The sequence below is a fragment of the Microcebus murinus genome, chromosome 32, assembly GCF_040939455.1.
Source record: "Microcebus murinus isolate Inina chromosome 32, M.murinus_Inina_mat1.0, whole genome shotgun sequence".
Taxonomy (NCBI): Eukaryota; Metazoa; Chordata; class Mammalia; order Primates; family Cheirogaleidae; genus Microcebus; species Microcebus murinus.
This window is the reverse complement of record NC_134135.1, coordinates 2971533-2994430: the sequence shown is the minus strand read 5'-3', so window position 1 is coordinate 2994430 and position 22898 is coordinate 2971533. Positions and strand designations below refer to the sequence as shown.

Sequence of the window (22898 nt, the reverse complement as noted above, 5' to 3'; positions counted from 1 at the left end):
GCTTTAATCCCCCCTGGAAGGTACCCGAGAGAACAGCTACAGAAGCCGGGGGTAACCTGTTGGTTACCAAGAAAGAGGCCAAGGAGAGCTGCACTGGAACGCGGTGGGATTCCTGGGTCAGTTAGGGGGGCCGCTCCGGACCCCTACCCTTCGCTCTGGGGCACAGCCGACGCTTCAAGGTGGCTGCAAGGCCCATGGACCCCACGTTTGGGGAAAGCGTGCTTAGAAGAGGACTCGGATTCCCCCACATCCCCTTCGGCTTCTAGACCCGACCCGGACCCCCAAAAAGTCCCAGAGAGGGTGTGGTGGGCGTCCAGAGCCCCCGGGCGCCGCCGCAGCGCCCTGCCCATCTCCGTGGGGCTTGCCGGGAGAGGAAGTTCTCGGCCTCGTCCCGAAAACGGCCAGTCCGGAGGCTGGGACTACACGTCCCAGGATGCACTGCGCGCCGCAGCCCAGGGCGGGCGGGGGTTGCCCCTGGCAACAGAGTTCTTCCCCAGACGTGGAGAAGGAGCGAGCGCGCTCGGAGGGGCGGAGGGGCGAGTCGAGCAACCGAGGGGAGGGAGGCAGGAAGAAAGTGACAGCGCCGGCTTTCGGAGAGACCCCCCTCCCGAGACAGATGCACAGAGAGGACTCCAGAGCCAGCGAGGCAAACAGAGATTGAACCACAGAGAGACAGAGAGACAGAGAGAGAGGGCCAGAGGGACAAATAGACTGGGTCAGGGAGAGGGACAGCGACAGAGATAGAGACGGAAAGGGAGGAGGGAGACACAGAGACACATATTCAGAGAGACCCCCAGCGACACAGATTCATCGCGCCGGAGACACACATAGATTGAATCACAGAGACACAGGAGGGAGAGACCCCCGGAGAGAGAAAGGGAGGGTCACAGAGACAGAGAGACCAATAGTGGGTCAGCGGGAAAGACAGAGACAGACAGAGAAGAGAGGAGGGGGAGATACTGAGTCGTAAAGAGACAATGAGGGAGAGAAATTCCAATATTGAGAGAGAGAGGGAGAGAGAGACACCCCCTAGCGACAGAAAGGGAGATTGACAGAGCCGGGGGCACAGAGAAACAGATTGCACCAGAGAGAAACGGGAGGAAGAGGCACGCAAAGCCAGAGAGGGAGAGAAAGGGAGAGATATTGGTTCACAGAACCAGAGAAACACAGCCAGAGAAAAGGAGAGACAGAGACAAAGGCATTTGTAAAAAGCGTCGATGAAGACGAGGGTGTGCGGACAGAGAGAGGAAGGGACAGGAGCAAGCATTTAGAAAGCGACTCCCAGAGAGAGAGACAGAGATCAACTCCCGAAGAGAAACGCACAGAGAGGAAAAGACAGAGACCCACAGAGTCACAGCCTGAAAGAGAGAGAGGGAAAGACCAAGGCCCAGACAAGGTGACAGCCATGACAGATGGAAACACACAGCAAGGGAAATAAAGAATTAGAAACAGCAATTCTCAGAAACAGGGAAAGGAAGAGAGAGAGAGAGAGAGAGAGAGAGAGAGAGAGAGAGAGAGAGAGAGAGAGAGAGAGAGAGAGAGAGAGAGAGAGAGAGAGAGAGAGAGAGAGAGAGAGAGAGAGAGAGAAACTCCAGGAATAGAGGGGAAGCAACAGAGGTCAACCAAAGAGACACTCCCAGAGGGAGACAGCCATGAAAATTCTGAGGCCCTGAGAAAGATAACGACTCCGGTAGCATCAGACGGAGTGAGACGCCAAGCCTCCCTGTTCACCACTGGGTCCCTAGGACTGAGCACAAAGTTTGCTGGTTGAAGGAGAGTGAGGCGGTCAGACACAGATACTCGAGTGGGCCAGCAGGACCCACCGTGTCACCCAGGAGAGGAGGGAGGCGGGGCAGGATGACAGATCGGAGGGGGGAGCCGGGCTCAGAGGATGCCCCCTCCCTCCAGCCAACCCCCGGAGTGGGTGTGTGCACGTGTGTGGGGGGTAGGGAGGACATTTGTCCCGTGTCTCCGGGAGGGGGGCGCCTTTAAGCCGAAACCCCGCCCTCTCGGTCGCCCTGGCAACGCCTCCCCCCACCCGGGGCTCCCACATTTCAGCAGGTGCCAGAGCTGGAGCTCCCACCGCCGCCGCCCGTGCCTCCGGCTCCTCGGCGCCCAGCCTTCGGCGCTTCCCCCACCTGCCCGCTCCCCTGGCGGAGCGGGCGCGCCCGAGGGTGCCGCTCCCGGCCGGCCGGCGCGCTCCGCACCTGGCGGTGCCTCGCCCCTCTCCTTCCCACCTCGGAGTCTCCCGCATCTCCGGCTCCTCTCCCTTCCACCTGTTTCCCCAGAAAGGCAGGACCCTGGTCCCTGCCACGTTCCTGGGGCCATGGCGGGTCTGGGCCCCGGCGGAGGCGATTCAGAGGGGGGCCCCCGGCCCCTGTTTTGCAGAAAGGGGGCTCTGAGGCAGAAGGTGGTCCATGAAGTCAAGAGCCACAAGTTCACCGCTCGCTTCTTCAAGCAGCCAACCTTCTGCAGCCACTGCACCGACTTCATCTGGTGAGGGAAGCGGGCTGGGGGTCTGAGGGAGGAGGGACTGGGGGCGCAGACTCCTGTCACACCGCATTCCTGAGGGATGAGGAAAGAGGGGGCTGTGGCCCTGACTCCTGGGTTCTAGAATGAGGGGGGGGTCCTGGGAGCCTGGACTCCTGGGTCTGAGGGAGGAGGAGGCTGGGGTCCTAGAGTCCTGGGTCAGAGGGAGGAAGGACCAGGAGGCTGGACTCTGTCTGAGAGAAGGGCTGGGGGCCAAAATTTCTGGATTTTAGAAGGAGGAGGTGGCTGAGTTCAGACACCTGCCCCCTGCGGGAGGAGGGTCAGAGGACACGCAGGCCTCCTATGGCTGGCAGAGGTGGGGGTCCAGGTACCCCTTTCTGCACTGACCTCAGATCCTTGCCTCTTCCAGGGGCATTGGAAAACAGGGCCTGCAATGTCAAGGTAAGAGCTGGGGACCAGGACTCCTGGGCCCCTCAGGAGGGTGGAGGCTGGGGCCCCGCAGCTGAGGCTGTTTGACACACGTGTTCTCTGGTCCCCAGAGATGCGCGGGGGAGCCCGGGGCGGGGGGTGTGGCAGAGACACAGCCTGTGGTGGGGAGGGAGCTCTGTGGTGGGGCCACCGCGGAGGTGGTGCTGGGGGCCCCTCCCTCGGCCGGCTCCAGGTGGGGACAGATATTTGGAGAATCTGTTGCCATGGGAACAGGGAGATTTGGAAAAGGGGAGCTGAAGGGGGGAAGGGGGAGGGGGCCGGAGATGCAAAGTCAGAGCCCCCCAACCAAGGCTGCTGTCGCCATGACAACATCAACTGTCCTAGGCAGGGGCAAGCCGGGTGGGGTCACCGATGGATGAGTGAGGGCCAGGCGGGGTGATGATTCTGGGGGGCGGGAGAGGGGGGCGAGTCCTTAAACACCAGCTGCTACTGCTGGGAACAGAGTGAGTCAGGGTAGGGGGCGGGTGGGCCGCAGCGCCCCCAGACTCACTTCTGCCCAACTTGCTGCTCTCTGCTGTTTCTGAGGATATTTCTGTTTTTCTTTGAATCTGTCTGCCTCTTTCCTGGCTTCCTTATCTCGCCCGTGGCCTGTCTGTTTGTCAATGGGATCCTATATTCTTTCTCTGTCTGCCTTGGGCTGTGTGTGTGCATCGAGGGCTTGGTGTCTCTCTTTTTGTCTTTCTCTGAGTCCATCTCTTGAGTTTCTGTCTCCTGGTGTTCTCTCTCTCTCTCTCTTTCCACTTTGGGGTCTCTTCTCTGATTTTCTCTCTGTTGGACTCCCTATGCTGAGGTCCCTCTCTCTCTGGTTTTATTTCTGTCCAAGTCTCTCTCTCTCTCCTTCCCATGTTCTGCCTTTTGGGGTCTCTCTCAATCTCTTGGATTGATCCCTGTCTCTGTCTATGTGTCTATGATTTTCACCTTCAGTCTGCAGCTTTGTGGTTCATCGACGATGCCACGAATTCGTGACCTTCGAGTGTCCAGGCGCTGGAAAGGGCCCCCAGACGGACGTGAGTGCCCGGACACCTGGTTCTCCCTCCTCAGGCCGCGCCCCCGCCCTCACCCCCTCGGCGTCCGTCCCAATTTCTCCTGCTATTTTTAAGGCTGGGAGGGGAGGGGGGCTGGAGAGATAGGGGGAGCTATCTGGCCCAGATTCCTTGCCCTTGGCCTGGAAAGGGGGAATGTGAGGGGGACTGACAGGCTTGGGACACAAGTGGGGGACAGAGAGGAGGCAGGGGTGAAAGGACCAAAGATGGGCACTCTGGGGGGGGGGGGCTGTGGCCCAGGAATGAAGAGATTTAAAATATTGAGAGCTGAGGGACATACAGAGATAAATATCAATGCAGGCACCAAGATTCCAAGATAAGACAGAGATAAGACAGAGGAACAGAGACACAGATAACCCTAGACCCAGACGAGGAACTGAAGCAGAAGCAGAGAGAGAAACGGAGCAGAGAAAGCAACAGAGGGAGAAAGAGAAGGGAATTTGGAGGCACCGAGAGAGACAGACAGAAACTCAGAGAGACAGAGATGCAGATACCTGGCGAGAGTGACTAAAATAGAAAATGTGTATATAAAGGACAGTTTTGGAGATGCTGAGAGAGGGAGGCTCAGAGAGATCCTGCAATACACATGCACACGCATGTGTGCATATACATATCCCTCATGTAATCACACATGCGCACACACTCGGATACACACAAGCGCCCCCCACCCCGGCTCTCTCTCCACATCAGGGGTTCACCCAGTCAACGCTGGGTGTCATTCCTGTTCCCCTCTTCACCGTCTCTCTGAGCCTCAGTTTCCTCTCCTGTAAAATGGGGCTAATGACCTAGTGTTGACCAACAGCACTGGCTGCAATGATGGAAACGTTCTCTACATGGCTGTCCAGTAGGTAGCCACCAGCCACACGCAGCTAGCGAGCACTTGAAACAGGGCTACTGTGCCTGAGGAACAGAAATCTATATTCCATTTCATTTGAATTGATTTAAATTTAAACTGCCACATATGGTTAGTGGCAACAAATGGGACAGCGCAAATCTAGACACCCCCAGGCTTGTTTTGACAGTTCAGTGAAGTCAGGTGGATTAAGAGTTTCGCTGAGGGTTTGACACAAGGTTGGAGACAGTTTTCTGATGTGCAGATGGAGAAAAAGGAAGAAAGAGAGAGAGAGAGATGGAGAGAGAGACTGAGAGAGAGAGATCCACTGAATCCATGAGGCATTTTGTTAGCTTATCAGCTGAACACAGCTGAAATTTACGTAGAGGATGTGTCTTCATAGAACGTATATAGAGTACCACTGTCTACCCGCCTCACCTGTTCACCTCCACCGCCAACTCGAGCTCTCATTTATCAAATGCTCATTACATGTGCTCGTCAAGCATCTTGTATACAGTATGGGATTGGGCCCGCACAACAGCTTATAAGGTTAGGTTCAGTCTTTTTCCTGTCCCCCCTGTCCCCAAGCTGGAATACCTGGGCTTGAATCCCTGCTCCACCACTTTTGGTGCTGCGACCTTCCCAGCGTTAATATACCTCTCTGTACTGCCTGAGTCCCTCATCTATAAGATGGGGACAATACTCATGCCCACCTATGGGATTGTCTTGGGGTTTCAATGAGTCAGACACTGGAGATGGTATCTGGCACTTAGCAAGAGTCAAAATATCATTTATTATTCTTTTTAAAATTATTATTACTATCCACGAGGAAACAGAGGTGAATAGTGAGGAGGGGGGCTTTCCTCTGCATCACTTACTTTTTAATCTTCTTAATGCTCTTGATCTTGTTGAAAGTAACATGGATCAAGGGCTCAAGAAGTACTAAGGGATTGGCAAGTATGATTTCATATAGTCCTCATGAGACACCTTTCAGGGGTGGACACCTTGTGTGTTAGACACCCTGCTGAGGGCATTCACACACAGTATGGCAGGAACCCTTTGAGTTAGGGTCAGTTAAAGATATCTGAAGGCCCAGATAATTGAAAGGGATCATGGCAAATGTCAACATCTATCCCCCTCCCAAATATATATTCAAAATAGAAACCCCACTAAACTAAATGAAAGTCTAAGAATGCCCTAAATTTTCACCCATGATGGTAATTCTTTCAGTGCATTCTTAGAAGAAGGCAAATATCAAATTATTTAACAACCAGACATTGCCCCCAGGAGTAGGAGGCTGGGGGAGGAGGAGATGCTTTGCTAGTGTCCTAAATTCATGCTTAATTGGACTCTGGAAATTGAGCATTGCTTCAAGATACAGATTGTTTATTTCCACTTGACAGAGGAGGACGCTGAGGCTCAAAACTGGGAACAGGCTTGCCCAAAATCACACAGCTGCGATGCAGCCTAGCTTTTATTTAAATTCAGGGTGGCAGAGCGCAGTGGCTCATGCCTGTAATTCCGGCACATTGGAAGGCTAAGGTGGGAGGATTGCTTGAGGCCAGGAGTTCGAGACCAGCCTGAGTAAGAGTGAGACCCTGTCTCTAAAAATAATAATAATTCAGAGCTATGTGGAGACTGCAATAAAATTACTAATAATAACCACAGCAATAGTAACAGCAATAAAAATAATAGTGTGGAGCACATCTAACGTACTAGGCCCTTCTGTATTTTTTACACCAGTTCTTTCATTTAGGCCTATTGTAACTGAGGGTCATATTCCCAATCCCACACCGGGGCTCAGAGAAGGCAGACCATGCAGCGGGCAGGCACTGACAGAAGCTGCTAGTGATGATGTGGGGTTCAGGGTGGCCCACAAGTCCTCAGAGAACAACTTATAGGAGGTGGGGGTGGGAGGGGACTATGAGATGTTGAAAGCTCTCATCTCCTTCATGTTCTACCCAAATGCCACTTTGTCAGTGAGGCCTGCCCTGACCACTGTGCTTTGAATTTCAATCCCCCAACTTCTCGTGGTCCCCATCCCTGCTTCATTTTTCTCCAGAGGACCTTTTACCGTCTGCCAAACCATGTCTTATTTATTTTCCATGTTTATATTTTGTCTGCCTCCACTAGAAAGTAAACTCCATATAGCAAGGAGTTTTTTTTTTTTTTTATTTGATTTGTTCAATGCTGGGTCCCCACACCAAGGACAGTGCCTGTCACTAGTAGGTGCTCAATAACTGTTTGTATATACAGTGAATGAGCGAGACCAAGAGAGGAAGCCTGAAGGCAAGAGTTCAAAGGGCTCCTCAAAGGTGGGGGAGTTTAAGACCCTCCTCCAACTCCCCTAAGCGACTCTTCTCTGCCCCCAGGATCCCCGGAACAAGCACAAGTTCCGCCTGCACAGCTACAGCAGCCCCACCTTCTGCGACCACTGTGGCTCCCTCCTTTATGGGCTGGTGCACCAGGGCATGAAGTGCTCCTGTGAGTGCTGCGCTGGCTGCTCGAGCCAGAACTTGGCACTGCCGGGGCCCCTTCCAAAGTGCAGTGTCTGGGTTCCGGGAAATGCCAGAAACGGAGTGGCGGGCTGGGGGCGGGGCCTGCAGCGCTACCCCCAGCTCTGTCCCCCCAGGCTGCGAGATGAACGTGCACCGGCGCTGTGTGCGCAGCGTGCCCTCGCTGTGCGGCGTGGACCACACCGAGCGCCGCGGGCGCCTGCAGCTGGAGATCCGGGCTCCGACTGCAGATGAGATCCACGTCACGGGTGAGGCCCCGCCCTCTCGCCTGCCCCGCCCCTTCCCCAAATGTGAGGCCGGGGCGACCGGACACACTGGTGCTGGCCCAGCCCAGAAATCCATACTGGGCCACGCCCCTCTCGGAGACCACGCCCACACTCCTGACCCCGCCTCCAAAGACTGACCACCACCGGGCCACGCCCCTTCTAGCTCTAAGCCCCGCCTCCAGCCTGACCTCTTGCCACTTTCATCACCTCTTAATGGCCTTTTGGGGTCTTGAGAGGGTGGGATGAGATGAGAGAGGACTTGGTTCTGAGGGACGCTCCCACTTGCTACTGCGATATGTCCAGGGTCCAGACTCTGGGTTCCCATGGAGGGAAGGGCTCGGGTCTGATTTCTGCGTCGCTGGCTGGGGAAAGGGCTTCGCGGCCTATCTTCTGGGCACTGGAGACGTTAAGAGGTCATGAGAAAGGAGGCTGAGAGCCTGGCATTCTTGATTGCTGACGGGGGAGGGCTGGAGCCCCTTTCTGGATCTCTAACCCAATGTACCCTTCCTCACCTCCCCCTTAGTTGGTGAAGCCCGTAACCTCATTCCGATGGACCCCAATGGCCTCTCTGATCCCTATGTGAAACTGAAGCTCATCCCAGACCCCCGGAACCTGACAAAACAGAAGACCCGGACGGTGAAAGCCACGCTAAACCCTGTGTGGAACGAGACTTTTGTGTTGTGAGCCTCGGGTGCGGGGGAGGCTGTAATAACCGACAGAGAGCGATCTGAGAGTCCTGGTGGCCCACAAGATCCCAAAGTGCAGCTGATGGGAGGGTTCGGATAACTGGAACCCAGAAAAGGGCAGAAGAAGATGGTGGGAAAAAGGAGTAATCAAGGGAGAAGGCTGGAGAGAGAACTGAGAGACAGACTGACCTCTGTGTATTTAATCTCCATAAAAGTCCCTCCCCCCACACACACTTTAGAGCGAGACAGATGAGAGAGAGAGAGAGAATCAAGAAACAGAGACAAGTGCCAGCGCGGTGGCTCACACCTGTAATCCCAGCACTCTGGGAGGTCCAGAGGGGAGGATCGCTTGAGCCCAGGAGTTTGAGGTTGCTGTGAGCTAGGATGATGCCATGGCACTCACTCTAGCCTGGGCAACAGAGGGAGAGGAAGGAAGGAAGGAAGGAAGGAAGGAAGGAAGGAAGGAAGGAAGGAAGGAAGGAAGGAAGGAAGGAAGGAAGGAAGGAAGGAAGGAAGGAAGGAAGGAAGGAGATTGATTCAGAGGAGGACAGGCAAACACACAGATACCCGGAGAGGTGGAGGCAGGAACAGGTAGGGGGAGGGACAGAGAAGAGATAAACCTAGAGAGAACATGATATCCAGGAAAAGCACAGAGGAGGAAAAGAGAAAAGAATTGGGGAGGTGCATAAAGAAAGAGACAGACGGACAGGCAGACAGAGGCAATTACCTAGAGAAAAAGGACCAGAAAGGGGGACAGAGACTGAAAGAGAGAGAGAAGAGGGTCTCAAAAAGAGGTCCGAGGAGGAACGCAGACAGGAAGGGAGGGGAGTGGTGGGTTGGCAGGGAGGGAGGAGAGGGGTGCAGAGGCTCAGAGTGGGAGGGAACTCTCAGAACAAGACCCGGGCCGGGGATGGGCCGGGGCCAGGGGACTGAGAAAGGGCTGTTTACCTACAGCCCGAAGCCACAGGGGGAGAGGGACGCCCTTCAGGAGGGTCAGAGGTGGGAGGACACTGCACAGAGCAGGAGACAGACCTGGCGCATCGGTGCCGCCCGCCTGCAGCAGTAGGTCGGGAAGCGCGGGAGCCGAGGGCTCGGCGCGCACTTCATCGCCCGCATTCCCGCAGCAACCTGAAGCCGGGGGACGTGGAGCGCCGGCTGAGCGTGGAGGTGTGGGACTGGGACCGGACTTCCCGCAACGACTTCATGGGTGCCATGTCCTTTGGCGTCTCAGAACTGCTCAAGGCACCGGTGGACGGCTGGTGAGGAGCGGGGCTGGGGCCTGGGGACGACCCCGGTGTCGCCCTCTCCGTCTGTGTGTGGTCTCTCTCCTCCAGGCCACTATCTTTCCCTCCACCTCCCAGCTCACCTCTCTCTCTCTCTCTCTCTCTCTCTCTCTCTCTCTCTCTCTCTCTCTCTCTCTCTCTCTCTCTCTCTCTCTCTCTCTCTCTCTCTCCCCATCCACCCCTTCTCCCTCTCTCTCCTTATCTTACTCTTTCTCTCTCTCCATCTCTGTGTCCGTCTCTCTGTGTCTCTTGCCTCCCTTCGGATGTCTTTGCCTCTCCCATGGGTGCCCCGTCCCTCCCCTCCCCTGCCCCGCTCTGGTCTCCGTCTGTATGTCAGGTACAAGTTACTGAACCAGGAGGAGGGCGAATATTACAATGTGCCGGTGGCCGATGCTGACAACTGCAGCCTCCTCCAGAAGTTTGAGGTACCCAGACCCCGGCTTCCCCGGAGCCCAGCCCAGCCTCCCACAGTTCAGGGCCGGGCTTCCCTCCACCCGCCGGTTGCCCATCCGTCCTGAACTACAGTTCCCAGAAGACCCCGGGGCACCTTCCTCTGCTCTTCTAGGGGACTCTGGCCCCAGGGTCTGAAGGAATTGTAGTTCCTGTCCATCCCTATGGCTTGGGGGCTTTAGGAGCCACTGGCCCCTGCTCTAACACAATACCCTACCTCTCTTGGGGCCCTGACTCTGGCTTTCTTCTCCCCCAGGCTTGTAACTACCCCCTGGAATTGTATGAGGTAAGTGGAGCTGAGGCATGAATGGAGGCAGTTTCTTTCCCTCTCTCCGCCCCCCACTTGTCCCTCCTCTGACTTCTGTCCTCAATCCCACACGCGGTTGAGCACACACTTTGTACCAGGTCGGTCATGTGCTTGCTAAATAATCCCAGGACCCAGAGGTGAACCTGACCCTCAAGCACCTCCTCAAGGTAGGGACAGTCACAGATTCTTAAACTACAGGACGATGCTAAATTAGAGGAAGCCCAGGGCACTGAGGAAACCTCGAGGAGGCACTAACCCAGCCCGGGGGAGGGTGGTCAGGGAGGACTTCCCAAAGAGGTGACAGCTGAATTGATCCTTCAGTTTTTTAAATCAATCAATCAGTGTGACTTTTCTCTTTCCATTTATTCATTCACGTGTCCAATACCTATTTCCTGAGGTGTAGCATTAGCCGAGCCCTGTTCTGGGAGTAGAATCAGGCTATTCCCTAGGGGAGTTCCTCTTCTAGGAGGAGAAACCTGTGGATAGAGACATTCATGTCACTAGGATGTGTTTGGTAAGGAGACAGCCTCGGGCACTGGGGAGTCCCTGGCACAGCCTGAGAGAGTCAGAGAAGCTTCCTAAAGAGGTGAGACCTGGAGGAAGGAGAGGATCTCCCAGAAAAAGGAGAGGGAGAACAGATTTCTGGGCAGAGGAAAGAATGCTCTCATTTATTCTTTCAACAACTACTTTCTTTTTTTTTTTTTTTTTTTTGAGACAGAGTCTCGCTTTGTTGCCCAGGCTAGAGTGAGTGCTGTGGCGTCAGCCTAGCTCACAGCAACCTCAAACTCCTGGGCTCAAGCGATCCTTCTGCCTCAGCCTCCCTGGTAGCTGGGACTACAGGCATGTGCCACCATGCCCGGCTAATTTTTTTTATATATATATCAGTTGGCCAATTGATTTCTTTCTATTTATAGTAGAGACGGGGTCTCGCTCTTGCTCAGGCTGGTTTTGAACTCCTGACCTTGAGCAATCCGCCCGCCTCGGCCTCCCAAGAGCTAGGATTACAGGCGTGAGCCACAGCGCCCGGCCTAACAACTACTTTCTTGAGCACCTCCGTGTGCAAGGCATGGTTCTAGTCACTGGGGACATACAGATAACAGGGCACAAGACAGAAAAACAAAGTCCTCTCCTCATGGAGCTTACACTGGAGGAAGACTTTAAACAAAATAAATCAGTACATGGCACTATGTTAGGTGATAAGTGACATGAAGAAAAATAAGGAACGCTGCTGGGGGGAGTTTTTGCTCCTTTAATTGCAGTAAGCAGAAAAGATTCACTGAGAAAGTGACGTTTGGGCAAAGACTTAAAGGAGGTTGGAGAGAAAGCCACGATGATATCTGGGAGAAGAGCCTTCCAGGCAGAGGGAATGGCACGTACAAAGGCCCTGTGGTAGGAGGGGACTGGGAGCATCAGCAACAGCAAGGGGGACAGTGACACTGGAGCAGAGGGGGAGGGTGGGCAGAAGTAGGAGGCGGAAGGCAGAGCAGGAAGGGGGTGTCTTGGCACTCCCTGTAAGGATTTGGCTGTTAAACCTAGTGAGATGGGAAGACATGGAGGGCTCTGAGAAAAAGGGTGGGCTGACACTGGCTCTATGTAGAAGGTGAAGTAGCAGCAAGGAGGCTACTGTGGAGACCCACACGGATGGGTATCCTCTGAAGGTTGAGGCAATGGGAAGGGCATTCAGCACCTGATTCTTGAGACTTTCATCTATTCTGTAGCCTTTTGCAAAGACCTTTTGTGCACCGAACTGCGTGCTAGGCGATGCTAGAGAAATGGAAAGGAAGGAGACACACACTCTCTGGCTTTACCTTACTTGGAACCTTAAAACATAAACCATCGTGACATGCTACAATGGAGACATTGTAGGAGCACAAAGGGGCCATCAACAACCAGCTTGGGGCTTCCCGGAAGAGGTGACATTGAGGTTGACACCTGAAAAACAAATACTGGCAATAAGAATGTCGAACCTTGATCAATACCGATTTGCTATCTAGACTTTCCTTGACTCTTATAGAAACTTTCCAAGTGCTGTTTATGTCCACTGCAACAGAATTGCAAGAGTGCTTGCTTTAAAATGCATATTTCTTGGCCTCTCTGCAGACCTACTTAGTGAGAATCTTTTTATTGTTTATCTTTTAATTTTGTTGAGAATCTCTTTAAATGGCTTGAATGTCTACATATTAAATTCTTAGGTGGTTCTTTTGCACAGTTAAGGTTGAGAACTGGCTGCGCAGGAGACAGGAATAACAGTGGGAGGAAATTGTGGCCCAGAGAGGTGGAGTCTTTTGGATGATCTTCCTGTGCATTTAACTGAGAGGTTTAGTCTAGGGAGACCTGGCAGAAGGTGGTCAAAGGCGTGGAGGCAGGAAGTCGGGCATAGTGTATGTCCCTGTTGCTGTTCACACCTGTCTCCCACAAGTCAGTCAGTAGGAGCCAATTAATATTATCAATGAGCACCTACTATGTGCCAAACCCTGAGCTAGGTACCAGGGTAACAATATAGCAAACACAAGCGGCCTTTATTGCATTCCAGGCACTGCTGCAAGTGCTTTGCATGTGTTTATTTTTTTTATTTTATTTTTTTTTTTGAGACAGAGTCTCACTTTGTTGCCCGGGCTAGAGTGAGTGCCGTGGCGTCAGCCTAGCTCACAGCAACCTCAAACTCCTGGGCTCGAGTGATCCTTCTGCCTCAGCCTCCCGGGTAGCTGGGACTACAGGCATGCGCCACCATGCCCGGCTAATTTTTATATATATATATCAGTTGGCCAATTAATTTCTTTCTATTTATAGTAGAGATGGGGTCTCGCTCTTGCTCAGGCTGGTTTTGAACTCCTGACCTTGAGCAATCCGCCCGCCTCGGCCTCCCAAGAGCTAGGATTACAGGCGTGAGCCACAGCGCCCGGCTGCATGTGTTTATTTTTAATTTTTATATTATTATTATTATTTTTTGAGACAGAGTCTCACTCTGTTCCCCAGGCTATAGTGAATGCCATGGTGTAAGCCTAGCTCACAGCAACCTCAAACTCCTGGGCTCAAGCGATCCTCCTGCCTCAGCCTCCCAAGTAGCTGGGACTACAGGCATGCGCCACCATGCCCGGCTAAGTTTTTCTATATATATTAGTTGGCCAATTAATTTCTTTCTATTTATAGTAGAGACAGGGTCTCGCTCTTGTTCAGGCTGGTTTCGAACTCCTGACCTTGAGCAATCCACCTGCCTCGGGCTCCCAGAGTGCTAGGATTACAGGCATGAGCCACCGCGCCCGGCCTTGCATGTGTTTATGTAGCTGACATTCACAACGTGTCTATGTGGGAGATAGTCTGATTGTCCCTGCTTTGTAGACAAGGTTAGATGTCCCAACAAGTGGCAGAGCTGGACCGGAACACAGGCCGTCAGACTGCTCTTCTGCACAAGACTGTGTCATTCAGTAAATCTCGTGTTAGCCCCAACTACGTCCCGGGCTCTGTTACCATGTCTTGGAAAACAAAACCAAGCCCTGTCTTAGGGAGCGCACAGACAGTAAGCAGACAGTCACATAGACAGATGTGCATTGCTAAGAGAAATGCTACCAAGACACAGTCCCCGGTGGCAAAGGGAGCTGAGAGAGGCACTTGAAAAGGTTAAAAAGTCCAAAGAGGCCTCTAGGAAGTGAGTTTGAGTCAAGGGCTACACAAAGGATGTTTGAGAGGAAACTAAGAGGAAAGGGGAGGGGAGAGTTTTTCAGGAAGAAATTCGAAGTCCCTGACGTGGGAGGGAGCACAGCACATGAGGCCGGGGTGGCCAGATCACGGAGGAGAGAGGGAGAAGAGCAGGGTCAGCAGAGCGTGGCTTTGCAAGCCACATGGAATAAAATCCTAACAGAGAGAGAAGCTATTAGAGGGTTTGCAAGCATAGGGGAGACATGACCTGGTTTATTTATTTTTAAATTGGTCCCTCTGCCTGCTGAGTAGAGAATGCTTTAGAAAGGGCAGCAGTCAATGTGGGGACAGGTGTGGAAGCCATCACAGCAGTTCAGCCAGGGGCGCCCCTCCTGGGAAGAGGTAGAGAAGGCGCCCTAGCAAAGGGCTGTGGTCCCCAGATGGCCTGCAACAGCCGCAGCACCTGGGGACTGGTTAGAAAGGCAGGCTCTTGGGTCCTGCCCCAGATTTAAGGAATCAGCAAATCTGGGAGGGGCACCCAGCCATCTGTTTTGCCAAGCTCTCCAAGGGGTGCTGGCTCAGAGGTGAACAGCAGAGACTCCAGAGCTGAGCTGCTTGGGTGTGGTTTCCGGCTCTGCTCTTTACCCGCTACGTGACTTTGGGCAAGTCGCCTAATGTGCGTGTGCCAGTTTCCTCTTCTGTAAAATGGGGATGATAGCTGGGTTTCCAGAGATGGCACAGAGTAAGCTAAGTGTTAGCTCAATAATAAATAAACCCCCCAGGCTATGAAAAGTCAGAGAAAATTAAGCCAAGGATGGGGTGGAAGGATGGCAATTTCTCTCTTTCTGTCTCTCTGTCTCTTTCCCCCCTACATCCCTCTCATTCTTAGATGCTGTCTCTCTGGGGGGGGGTGTCTCCTCGTCCATGTGTGGGGTATGACTCCCTCTGGATCTGTCTCTCTTTCTCACAGCGGGTGCGGATGGGCCCCTCTTCCTCTCCCATTCCCTCCCCTTCCCCGAGTCCCACCGACCCCAAGCGCTGCTTCTTCGGGGCCGGCCCAGGACGCCTGCACATCTCGGACTTCAGCTTCCTCATGGTTCTAGGAAAAGGCAGCTTTGGGAAGGTTGGATTCCTGGGGTTCTGGGAAAAAGGGAGGATGTCTGTGGGGAGGAAGTGGGAGTAGAGGGATACTAAGGTCTTGTATCCCCCGATATGGTTTGGTTGGGTCACTGGAGTTCCTGGAAAGGAGAGGTATAAAGATGTGGACACCTTTGCTGAGGGTGTGGGCAGAAAGGCCAGGGCACCCCGTCCCTTAAGAGGGAGGAAGGACCTGAGATCCTGTTTCTCTGTGTCCCTGAAAGGAAGGGGCAGGTTCTCACGGCTGGGTTCCCCAGACGGACTGGGCCTTTGGACCTCTGTCCTTAGGTGATGCTGGCGGAACGCAGGGGCTCCGATGAGCTGTATGCCATCAAGATCTTGAAAAAGGACGTGATCGTCCAGGATGACGACGTGGACTGCACCCTGGTGGAGAAACGTGTGCTGGCGCTGGGGGGCCGAGGTCCTGGCGGCAGGCCCCACTTTCTCACCCAGCTGCACTCCACCTTCCAGACTCCGGTAAGAAAGGAGGGCGCAGAGGCTGGCCCCGGGGCCGGTGCCCTGTCTCGTCCCCCTCTGGATGGATCAGGCATCTGCTTTGGGCGTCTGAGTTTAGGACAATGCAAAAGAACCTTGTCCTCTCTGAGTGGGCGTGGCCAGAACGCAGGTGCTCTGGGGGCGTGGCCACACGGTGGGCTCCTTGGTGGGCGTGGCCAGAACGCAGGTGCTCTGGGGGCGTGGCCACACGGTGGGCTCCTGGGTGGGCGTGGCCAGAATGCGGGGGGGCTCTGGGGGCGTGGCCACACGGTGGGCTCCTGAGTGGGCGTGGCCAGCATGCATGTTGCCGGGGACGAGTTTGGTCCTGAGTGGGTGTAGCCAGCACCCCGGATTTTTGAGCAAAGGAATGGAGGAGAATGCCTTCAGAGTGGGCTGCCCAGTGTTGGATTTCGAGTGACAAGGTCATCATTTTTGGATTATGATTGAAGGACACTCCAGAAATGAAGCATTTCCCTAAGAATGCAGCATGGGGCAAAGAGTCAGAAACTTCAGGGTTTTGAGAAGGCATGAAAAAAAATTGCAGGTCAGGCCGGGCGTGGTGGCTCACACCTGTAATCCTAGCACTTTGGGAGGCCGCGGCGGGCGGATTGCTCAAGGTCAGGAGTTCGAAACCAGCCTGAGCGAGACCCCGTCTCTACCAAAAATAGAAATAAATTAATTGACCAACTAAAATATATATATACAAAAAATTAGCCGGGCATGGTGGCACATGCCTGTAGTCCCAGCTACTCGGGAGGCTGAGGCAGTAGGATCGCTGAGCCCCAGAGATTGAGGTTGCTGTGAGCCAGGCTGACGCCACGGCACTCATTCTAGCCTGGGCAACAAAGTGAGACTCTGTCTCAAAAAAAAAAAAAAAAATTGCAGGTGAAGCTGGAACAACTTTGGTCCCTAACAGATGGCCAGAGTTGCATATGTGTGTGAGCGGCTGTGGAAAGAAGATTTGGCATCCCCGGTTTTCCTCAATCTTCAATTTTGAGAAGGCAGGGTCCGAACACAGACAGAGAAACAGGGGATCTGGCAGGTGGAGATTCTGGGGTAGCAGGCTTAGAACCTTAGGGCTCGCCAGTGTGCGAAGCCAGGCGCTCTGGATTTCTGGTTGGGTGGATCCAGAGCCTTCCGCGTATGTCCTGAGCTGGTAGGAAAGGACTTTTCCTGCCCCAGGTAGGTGTGCCCCGCCTCTAAGCCCACCCGCTCCTCCCCAGGATCGTCTGTATTTCGTGATGGAGTATGTCACCGGGGGAGACTTGATGTACCACATTCAGCAGTTGGGCAAGTTTAAGGAGCCCCATGCAGCGTGAGTCTCAGCCAGGAGAGAAGGGAGGGGAAGGTGGAAGAGGGCAGGGTCCAGACATTGACCTTCCGACTTCCCACCTGCTTCTCCAGGTTCTACGCGGCAGAAATCGCCATTGGCCTCTTCTTCCTTCACAATCAAGGCATCATCTACAGGTGAGCAGCCCAGGACTTTCCACGGAGGGAAATGAACCCTAGAGGGGACTAGAGGGGAAGGGATTCGAACATACAGCTCCAACCCGGTGAACTCACCCCTCCCTGCAATCCCTACCCCACACCCCCATCCTCCAGGGACCTGAAACTGGACAATGTGATGCTTGATGCAGAAGGACACATTAAGATCACGGACTTTGGCATGTGTAAGGAGAATGTCTTCCCTGGGACGACTACCCGCACCTTCTGCGGGACCCCGGACTACATAGCCCCCGAGGTAACCCTACTCACCGCTCTGGGTGCCCTCCGAGATCCCTTAGTGGGTGTGGCTGATTGTCCAGTGTTCACAATGGGTGAAGTCTGACCCTGGGCCCTTGTCATGAGTGGTGGGCGTTCTTACTCAGCATGGTCTCCCTCCATTGTCAGACCAGCACAGGTGAGCTCTGTGGCTGAGCATTCTAAGTGGGTGGAGCTGGGTCTCTAAATAGGTAAGGTGGGCAGGACCTGTGGGTGAATGTTCTAAGAGAGTGGGACCAGCTCGTAGGCATTCTGAGTAGGGCCTGTTCCTGGACCATGCCAAGAAGGTGGAGACTATTTCTAGTGTACTCTGAGTGGGTGTGGCCTGTCCCCTGAGAACACTGAGCATGTGGAGGCTGCCTTCTGAACATTCTGACTGGGCAGGGCTTGCCTTGCAGTGTTCAGTTGGATGGGCGCTCATTTCATAAATATTGTACATGGCTCTCTGATCTAAGTGGTCTGGCCTTCTGTGTTGGACATTCTAAGAGGACAGGGTCAGCTCCCCAAGACTCCTCTTGGGGAGCAGATGCTGGCCCCTGAGGATTTTAAGTGGATGGAGTATTGCTCTGGCTTGGTTGAGGTGGTGGAGCTGACATTCAGAATGTACACATAAGTGAATAGTCAGAGCACCTGCCATGAATTTTCTAAGTAGGGGAGGAGGTTGTGTTGGTGGTGGTGCTGTTTGATCTTTTCAAGTGATCGATGCCCAAACAATCCATGTCAGTGATCACACAACCCAGCTGGTAATCAGAATCACCTCTGAAAAATTTGAAACATACGCACATATTCCTGACTCTGACTCTGGCCTGTTGAGGTTGGAATTCTTCAGGGATGGGAACATCTATTATTTTCTTATTTGTTATTGATACATCATAGTTGTACAAAATTTGGGAGGCACATGTGGTATTTTAATAGAAACATCTATTTTTCAAATAGCCCCTTAGATGAGCCTGATATGCATCCAGGTTTAAGAATCTCTGGTCTCTGAAATCTAGCCTTATACATCTGGCATTTGAAGTTGAGGGTCTAGTTACCAAAATGTTCTAGGTGGGTGAAATTTGTAATTTGACCCTTAGGTAATCTTTATATTTGAGACCAAAGGAATGTTCTAAATAGGTAAATTTGTTTCCTGAATGTTTCAAAGTGTGGAGCCCTGGCCAAAATATTCAGAGTGGAAAAAGCTTGTGCTGAAAGCACTTAAAGTGGGTACAGCTCCCAGGGTAAGACCAAAGGGGTTGTAGGCTTCTTAAAGAACAAATCATGATTCCCTGCCTCCCACCTTCCCCGATAGATTATTGCCTACCAGCCCTATGGGAAGTCTGTCGATTGGTGGTCTTTCGGAGTTCTGCTGTATGAGATGTTGGCAGGACAGGTAAGGGAAGATGGGGAGAAGCTGATGTGGCTAATGGCAATGCAGAGTGGGATGTCACTTGTACATGTCCTTTTTCTGAGGAAGAGCAGATTAGAAACGAGGTCTATAGTCTAACGGAGGCATGCCCAGCGAAGAAGGTTGCACCCGGGCAGCGCTGTCCATGGTCCTGAACTATTATCTTACTATAGACCAGGGGTTCTTAACCTTTTTCTTTGTTTTGATACCATGAACCCCTTCTTCCTACATGCTAAAGTAGCAGTCTGATTAAGCCTATAGACCCCTTCTTAGAAGAATGTTTTAAATGCACAAAATAAAATAATGAATGCACCCCCAAAACCCCCAAAGAAATCAATCATATTGAAATATAGTTACCAAAATTTTAAAACTTAAGTGAATCGAACCCAAACAACTAAATTAATTTAAATGTATACAGTTGTCTAAATATTAAAAATTGGGATATGGACTATATGTGATTTCTTATTAATACATTACATAGTAAGCTTTAATGGTAATTGGAAGTAGAAAGGTATTTTGAAGTAGGAATGATTGATCATTTGAAATATTAACAACTCTCATGTGATAAGAAAATATCTGTCATTTCTCTTGGTGATGAAATCACAAGTACTGCTGCTGCCTACATTCATAATTGAAGGAAATGCTGAATTTCAGTTAGAAGTTTTAAAAAAAATAAAGATGCACTTTTTTCCCATCCAAGTTCACAGACCCCTCAGTTGTGTACAGAGGAATCCTTGCCTTGGTATTGCTTTTCCTAACCCCAGAAGACTGACAACCCATCCAACCAGGAGAATGTTTTTATGATGTTTCCTGCAGTCTTTTCTCTCTTCTATTTAAACAACATATTGCCTAATTAACACCCTGCTGATATACATAGCAGATAAAGAGAGGCAGAGCAGTAAAGAGATACACCTAGCAGAAGCAAGGAGATACACCTAGGGAACTGTGGGGTTGGGGAGGGAGAAAGGCAAAGCTTTAGTGGTTTGGCCAAATCTCTCCCTAGGAAGCAAGCAGTGAGGGGCTGATGTCACCGGTCAGTCAGGTTCATGGTGGAAGATAAGGGCGTGGGAAAGGCAGCTTGGCAACCTCTGACTCTTTGTCCCCTCCACTTTCATAGCCTCCATTCGATGGGGAGGACGAGGAGGAGCTGTTCCAGGCCATCATGGAACAAACTGTCACTTACCCCAAGTCACTTTCCCGGGAAGCCGTGGCCATCTGCAAGGGGGTGAGAGCCCCCCTAACTCCCAGCTTCCCCAGACTCACAACCCGTGCCCTCCATTGCTGCCTCTGTGCCCATTAGCAAAAAAGGCTCCCACTCCTCAAGTCACTTCACTTTCATCTGCTGGGAAAGTTGATGTAGTACATGGGTTTTTTTTTTATAATGGCTTGTTGCCCTGCTGCCACCTGGGTCTGAGAATGCCTCTATCTCATCCTCCTCTGTGGCCTGGCCTGCCACTCCCCAGCTCCCTGCTTTCAGGAAGTGCTGAAAGGCCAGGGCCTGTCTTCCCAGGACGGAGTGGGTCAGGTAGACTTAACTTCTGCAGTTCTCCTTCCTGCGGCCAGTCACCAAAACTTGGTGAGCCTCAGCCTCCTCTTCCTGTGTTATGGGGTTAATGCAGGAGAAAGTGCTGGCCCGGAGCAGGTTTTCAACAACTGTTAGCACGCCTCTGCTTCCAGCTCCCCTCTCCCCGTCTTTCTGACTGTCTCTCCCCGGTTTGTGTCTCATACCTCTGCCTCCGTCTACCTACATATGACGGGGCTTTCTGTGTTTCTGCCTTTTCTCTGTGTCTCCTTCTGTACCTCTGTCCACCCTTTTGTCCCTCTCCCCGCTGTGCTGGTCCCTGACTGTCATACACACGCACTCTGCTTCTGTCTCTCCTTTCTCCGCTGTCTGTCCTCCCCTTTCCCTGGGTCTCCGCCCTCACGTTGGGTCTTTCCCCTCCCTCTGGGTGTTTGTGTCCTGGGTCTCTTCTGTCTCCTTCCTTCTCTGGGTCTCTGCCCTCCCCATGGGTCTCTATACCCCTGTCTGAATCTTTATTCCTCCTTTTCTCTGGATCCCCAATCTCTCCTCCCTCTTCTCATCCCCATCCGGGATTCTTCCCCATGTCCCTTCCTCTTTCTGGTTTCTCTGCCCCTCACAATCTCACACCCTGCTTTTTCCTCTTTGTCTGACCTTGGGTCTCTGGGTCTGGATTTCATTTATTCCCATTCTCGTTTATTCTCCCTCTTCTTCTCTCCCGTTCTCCCCCCCCCCCCATCTTCCTCTCTGTTTCCCCTTGCTGTTCTCTCTGGACCTCACGCCTGTGTCTCTTGGCTCCTCTGTCCTTGTCTTTCTGTTTCTTGTTCTGGGTCTCCCTGTCTGGGACTCTGTCTGTCCGTCTGTCTCTCTCTCTGTGTTTCCCACAGTTCCTGACCAAGCACCCGGGGAAGCGCCTGGGCTCCGGGCCAGATGGGGAACCCACCATCCGTGCACATGGCTTTTTCCGCTGGATCGACTGGGAGCGGCTGGAACGGTTGGAGATTGCGCCTCCATTCAGACCGCGCCCGGTCAGTCACCGGGCAAAAAACCCCAAAAAACAAAAACCGTGGTCCCTGGGAGGACGGGGTACCACGAGCATGCGGAGGTGGGGTGGGATCCCTCTGTGGACCTCCCTAAAGGGAGATGCGGAGACCACGGAGGACGCGGAGGTCCTGCGGCAGAGGCGAGACGCACGCAGGGGGGACACCCAGGGAGCAGGCAGAGCTCCTAACTTTCCCTCCTCCCGTTTCCCACAGTGCGGCCGCAGCGGCGAGAACTTCGACAAGTTCTTCACGCGGGCAGCGCCAGCGCTGACCCCCCCAGACCGCCTAGTCCTGGCCAGCATAGACCAGGCCGATTTCCAGGGCTTCACCTACGTTAACCCCGATTTCGTGCACCCGGACGCCCGCAGCCCCACCAGCCCCGTGCCTGTGCCAGTCATGTAATCTCACCTGCCGCCACTAGGTGTCTCCAGTGTCCCCTCCGCCACGCCACCTGCACCACCCCCTTCCCGATTCCAGATCCTGCATCCCAGCATTCTGGCCTCTGCCCTCGCGGGGTCTAGACGCCCCTCCCAAGCGTTCCTGGCATTCTAAACTCCCCACAGTGTCTAGAGCCGCCCCGTGTTCTAGGTTCTGTCGTGCTAAGCCCTATATTCTCCGCCACCTTAGCGTTCTGGACTCCGCTCCGACAGGTTCCAGAAACACCACCACCATCCCAACTCCATGGGGTTTGAGACTGTGTCTTGGTAGTTCTATGCCTCCCCCAACCCCAGAAATAGCCTCATGGGGTTGGCTGTTCCAGACTCAGATTCCAGAACAAACCTGAACCTCTAAGGCCTCTCCCACCTCCACTCCAGTTCTAGAGTAAGTGGGAGGCTGTGCCCCCATCTATGCTCTGGGGATCCTTGGGATATATGAAGGATTCTTTCCCCAACTGTTCCCAGTTAGCTTTTGTTCTGGACTTCCCCACCCCAAACCCATCACTGCTCATACATCACCCCCTCCCCCTCCCCCACCACGCCTGCCGGTGCATGGCTCCAGTCTTGCTCGGAAACCCCCTCTCCTCCCCAGTGCCTGCCATTTTCTGGGAATCTCTCCTCCTCCTCCCCTTAGCCTCTCCCACCCAGCCACAGCTGCTGGAGAATAAATTTGGGATGCCGATGCCGGAGTGTTTGGATGTTTTCTTGCAAGCTGGGAGAATGAAGGGGGTGTGGAGGTGGAACTGTACATAGAAACAAACACAGAGGAGACAGGCGGGGGGTGCAGGATAGAGGGAAAGCAGAGACCCATAAAGTGAGAGAGAAGGGACCCGCAGCATGAGGGGGAGGAAAAGAGCGGAGACACCTGAAAGAGCAGAGAAGCGACACGCACACACACAGAACGCAGAGAGGGGACCAAAGTGGACACGGTGCGCGATGACGGACGTACCCCCACATCACTGACGGCGCCAGAGACCCCGGCACAGAGACGCGGCACGCACATGCACTGGAGCAGGGGCTGGGGAGAAGGAGACGAAAGGCTGGCCTCCTACTGGGAGACTAGAGACTGGATCAGGGGAAGAGACCCCACGACAGAGAAACCCGTGAGCTCAAGAACCAGC

At 53.3% G+C, this 22898-nt stretch overlaps 1 protein-coding gene and 1 long non-coding RNA gene across 4 annotated transcripts; one reads left to right on the top strand and one right to left on the bottom strand.

Moving 5' to 3' along the window:
- The first annotated feature begins 1944 nt into the window (after positions 1 to 1944).
- PRKCG (protein kinase C gamma) lies at positions 1945 to 22462 on the top strand. The gene is made up of 18 exons (XM_012770848.3): positions 1945 to 2496; positions 2900 to 2931; positions 3904 to 3986; positions 7227 to 7338; positions 7487 to 7618; positions 8160 to 8316; positions 9447 to 9581; positions 9943 to 10030; positions 10312 to 10341; positions 14969 to 15121; positions 15424 to 15612; positions 16854 to 16945; positions 17035 to 17097; positions 17233 to 17371; positions 18683 to 18763; positions 19896 to 20003; positions 21185 to 21325; positions 21554 to 22462. Exons 1-18 carry the CDS (start codon positions 2327 to 2329, stop codon positions 21740 to 21742), a joined length of 2094 nt encoding a protein of 697 aa, XP_012626302.1. The 5' UTR covers positions 1945 to 2326; the 3' UTR covers positions 21743 to 22462.
- Positions 10709 to 15685, bottom strand: LOC105874726 (uncharacterized). Of its 3 annotated transcripts, XR_001155629.2 has the most exons (5): positions 15600 to 15685; positions 15378 to 15519; positions 15029 to 15138; positions 12171 to 12294; positions 10709 to 10838 (listed from the first exon to the last, which is right to left on the bottom strand). It is a non-coding gene; the product is annotated as an uncharacterized LOC105874726 (long non-coding RNA). The 3 variants fall into 3 exon arrangements; XR_001155630.2 differs by lacking the exon at positions 12171 to 12294; XR_012915884.1 differs by lacking the exons at positions 10709 to 10838; positions 12171 to 12294 and adding an exon at positions 14379 to 14468.
- Positions 22463 to 22898: the final 436 nt, after the last annotated feature.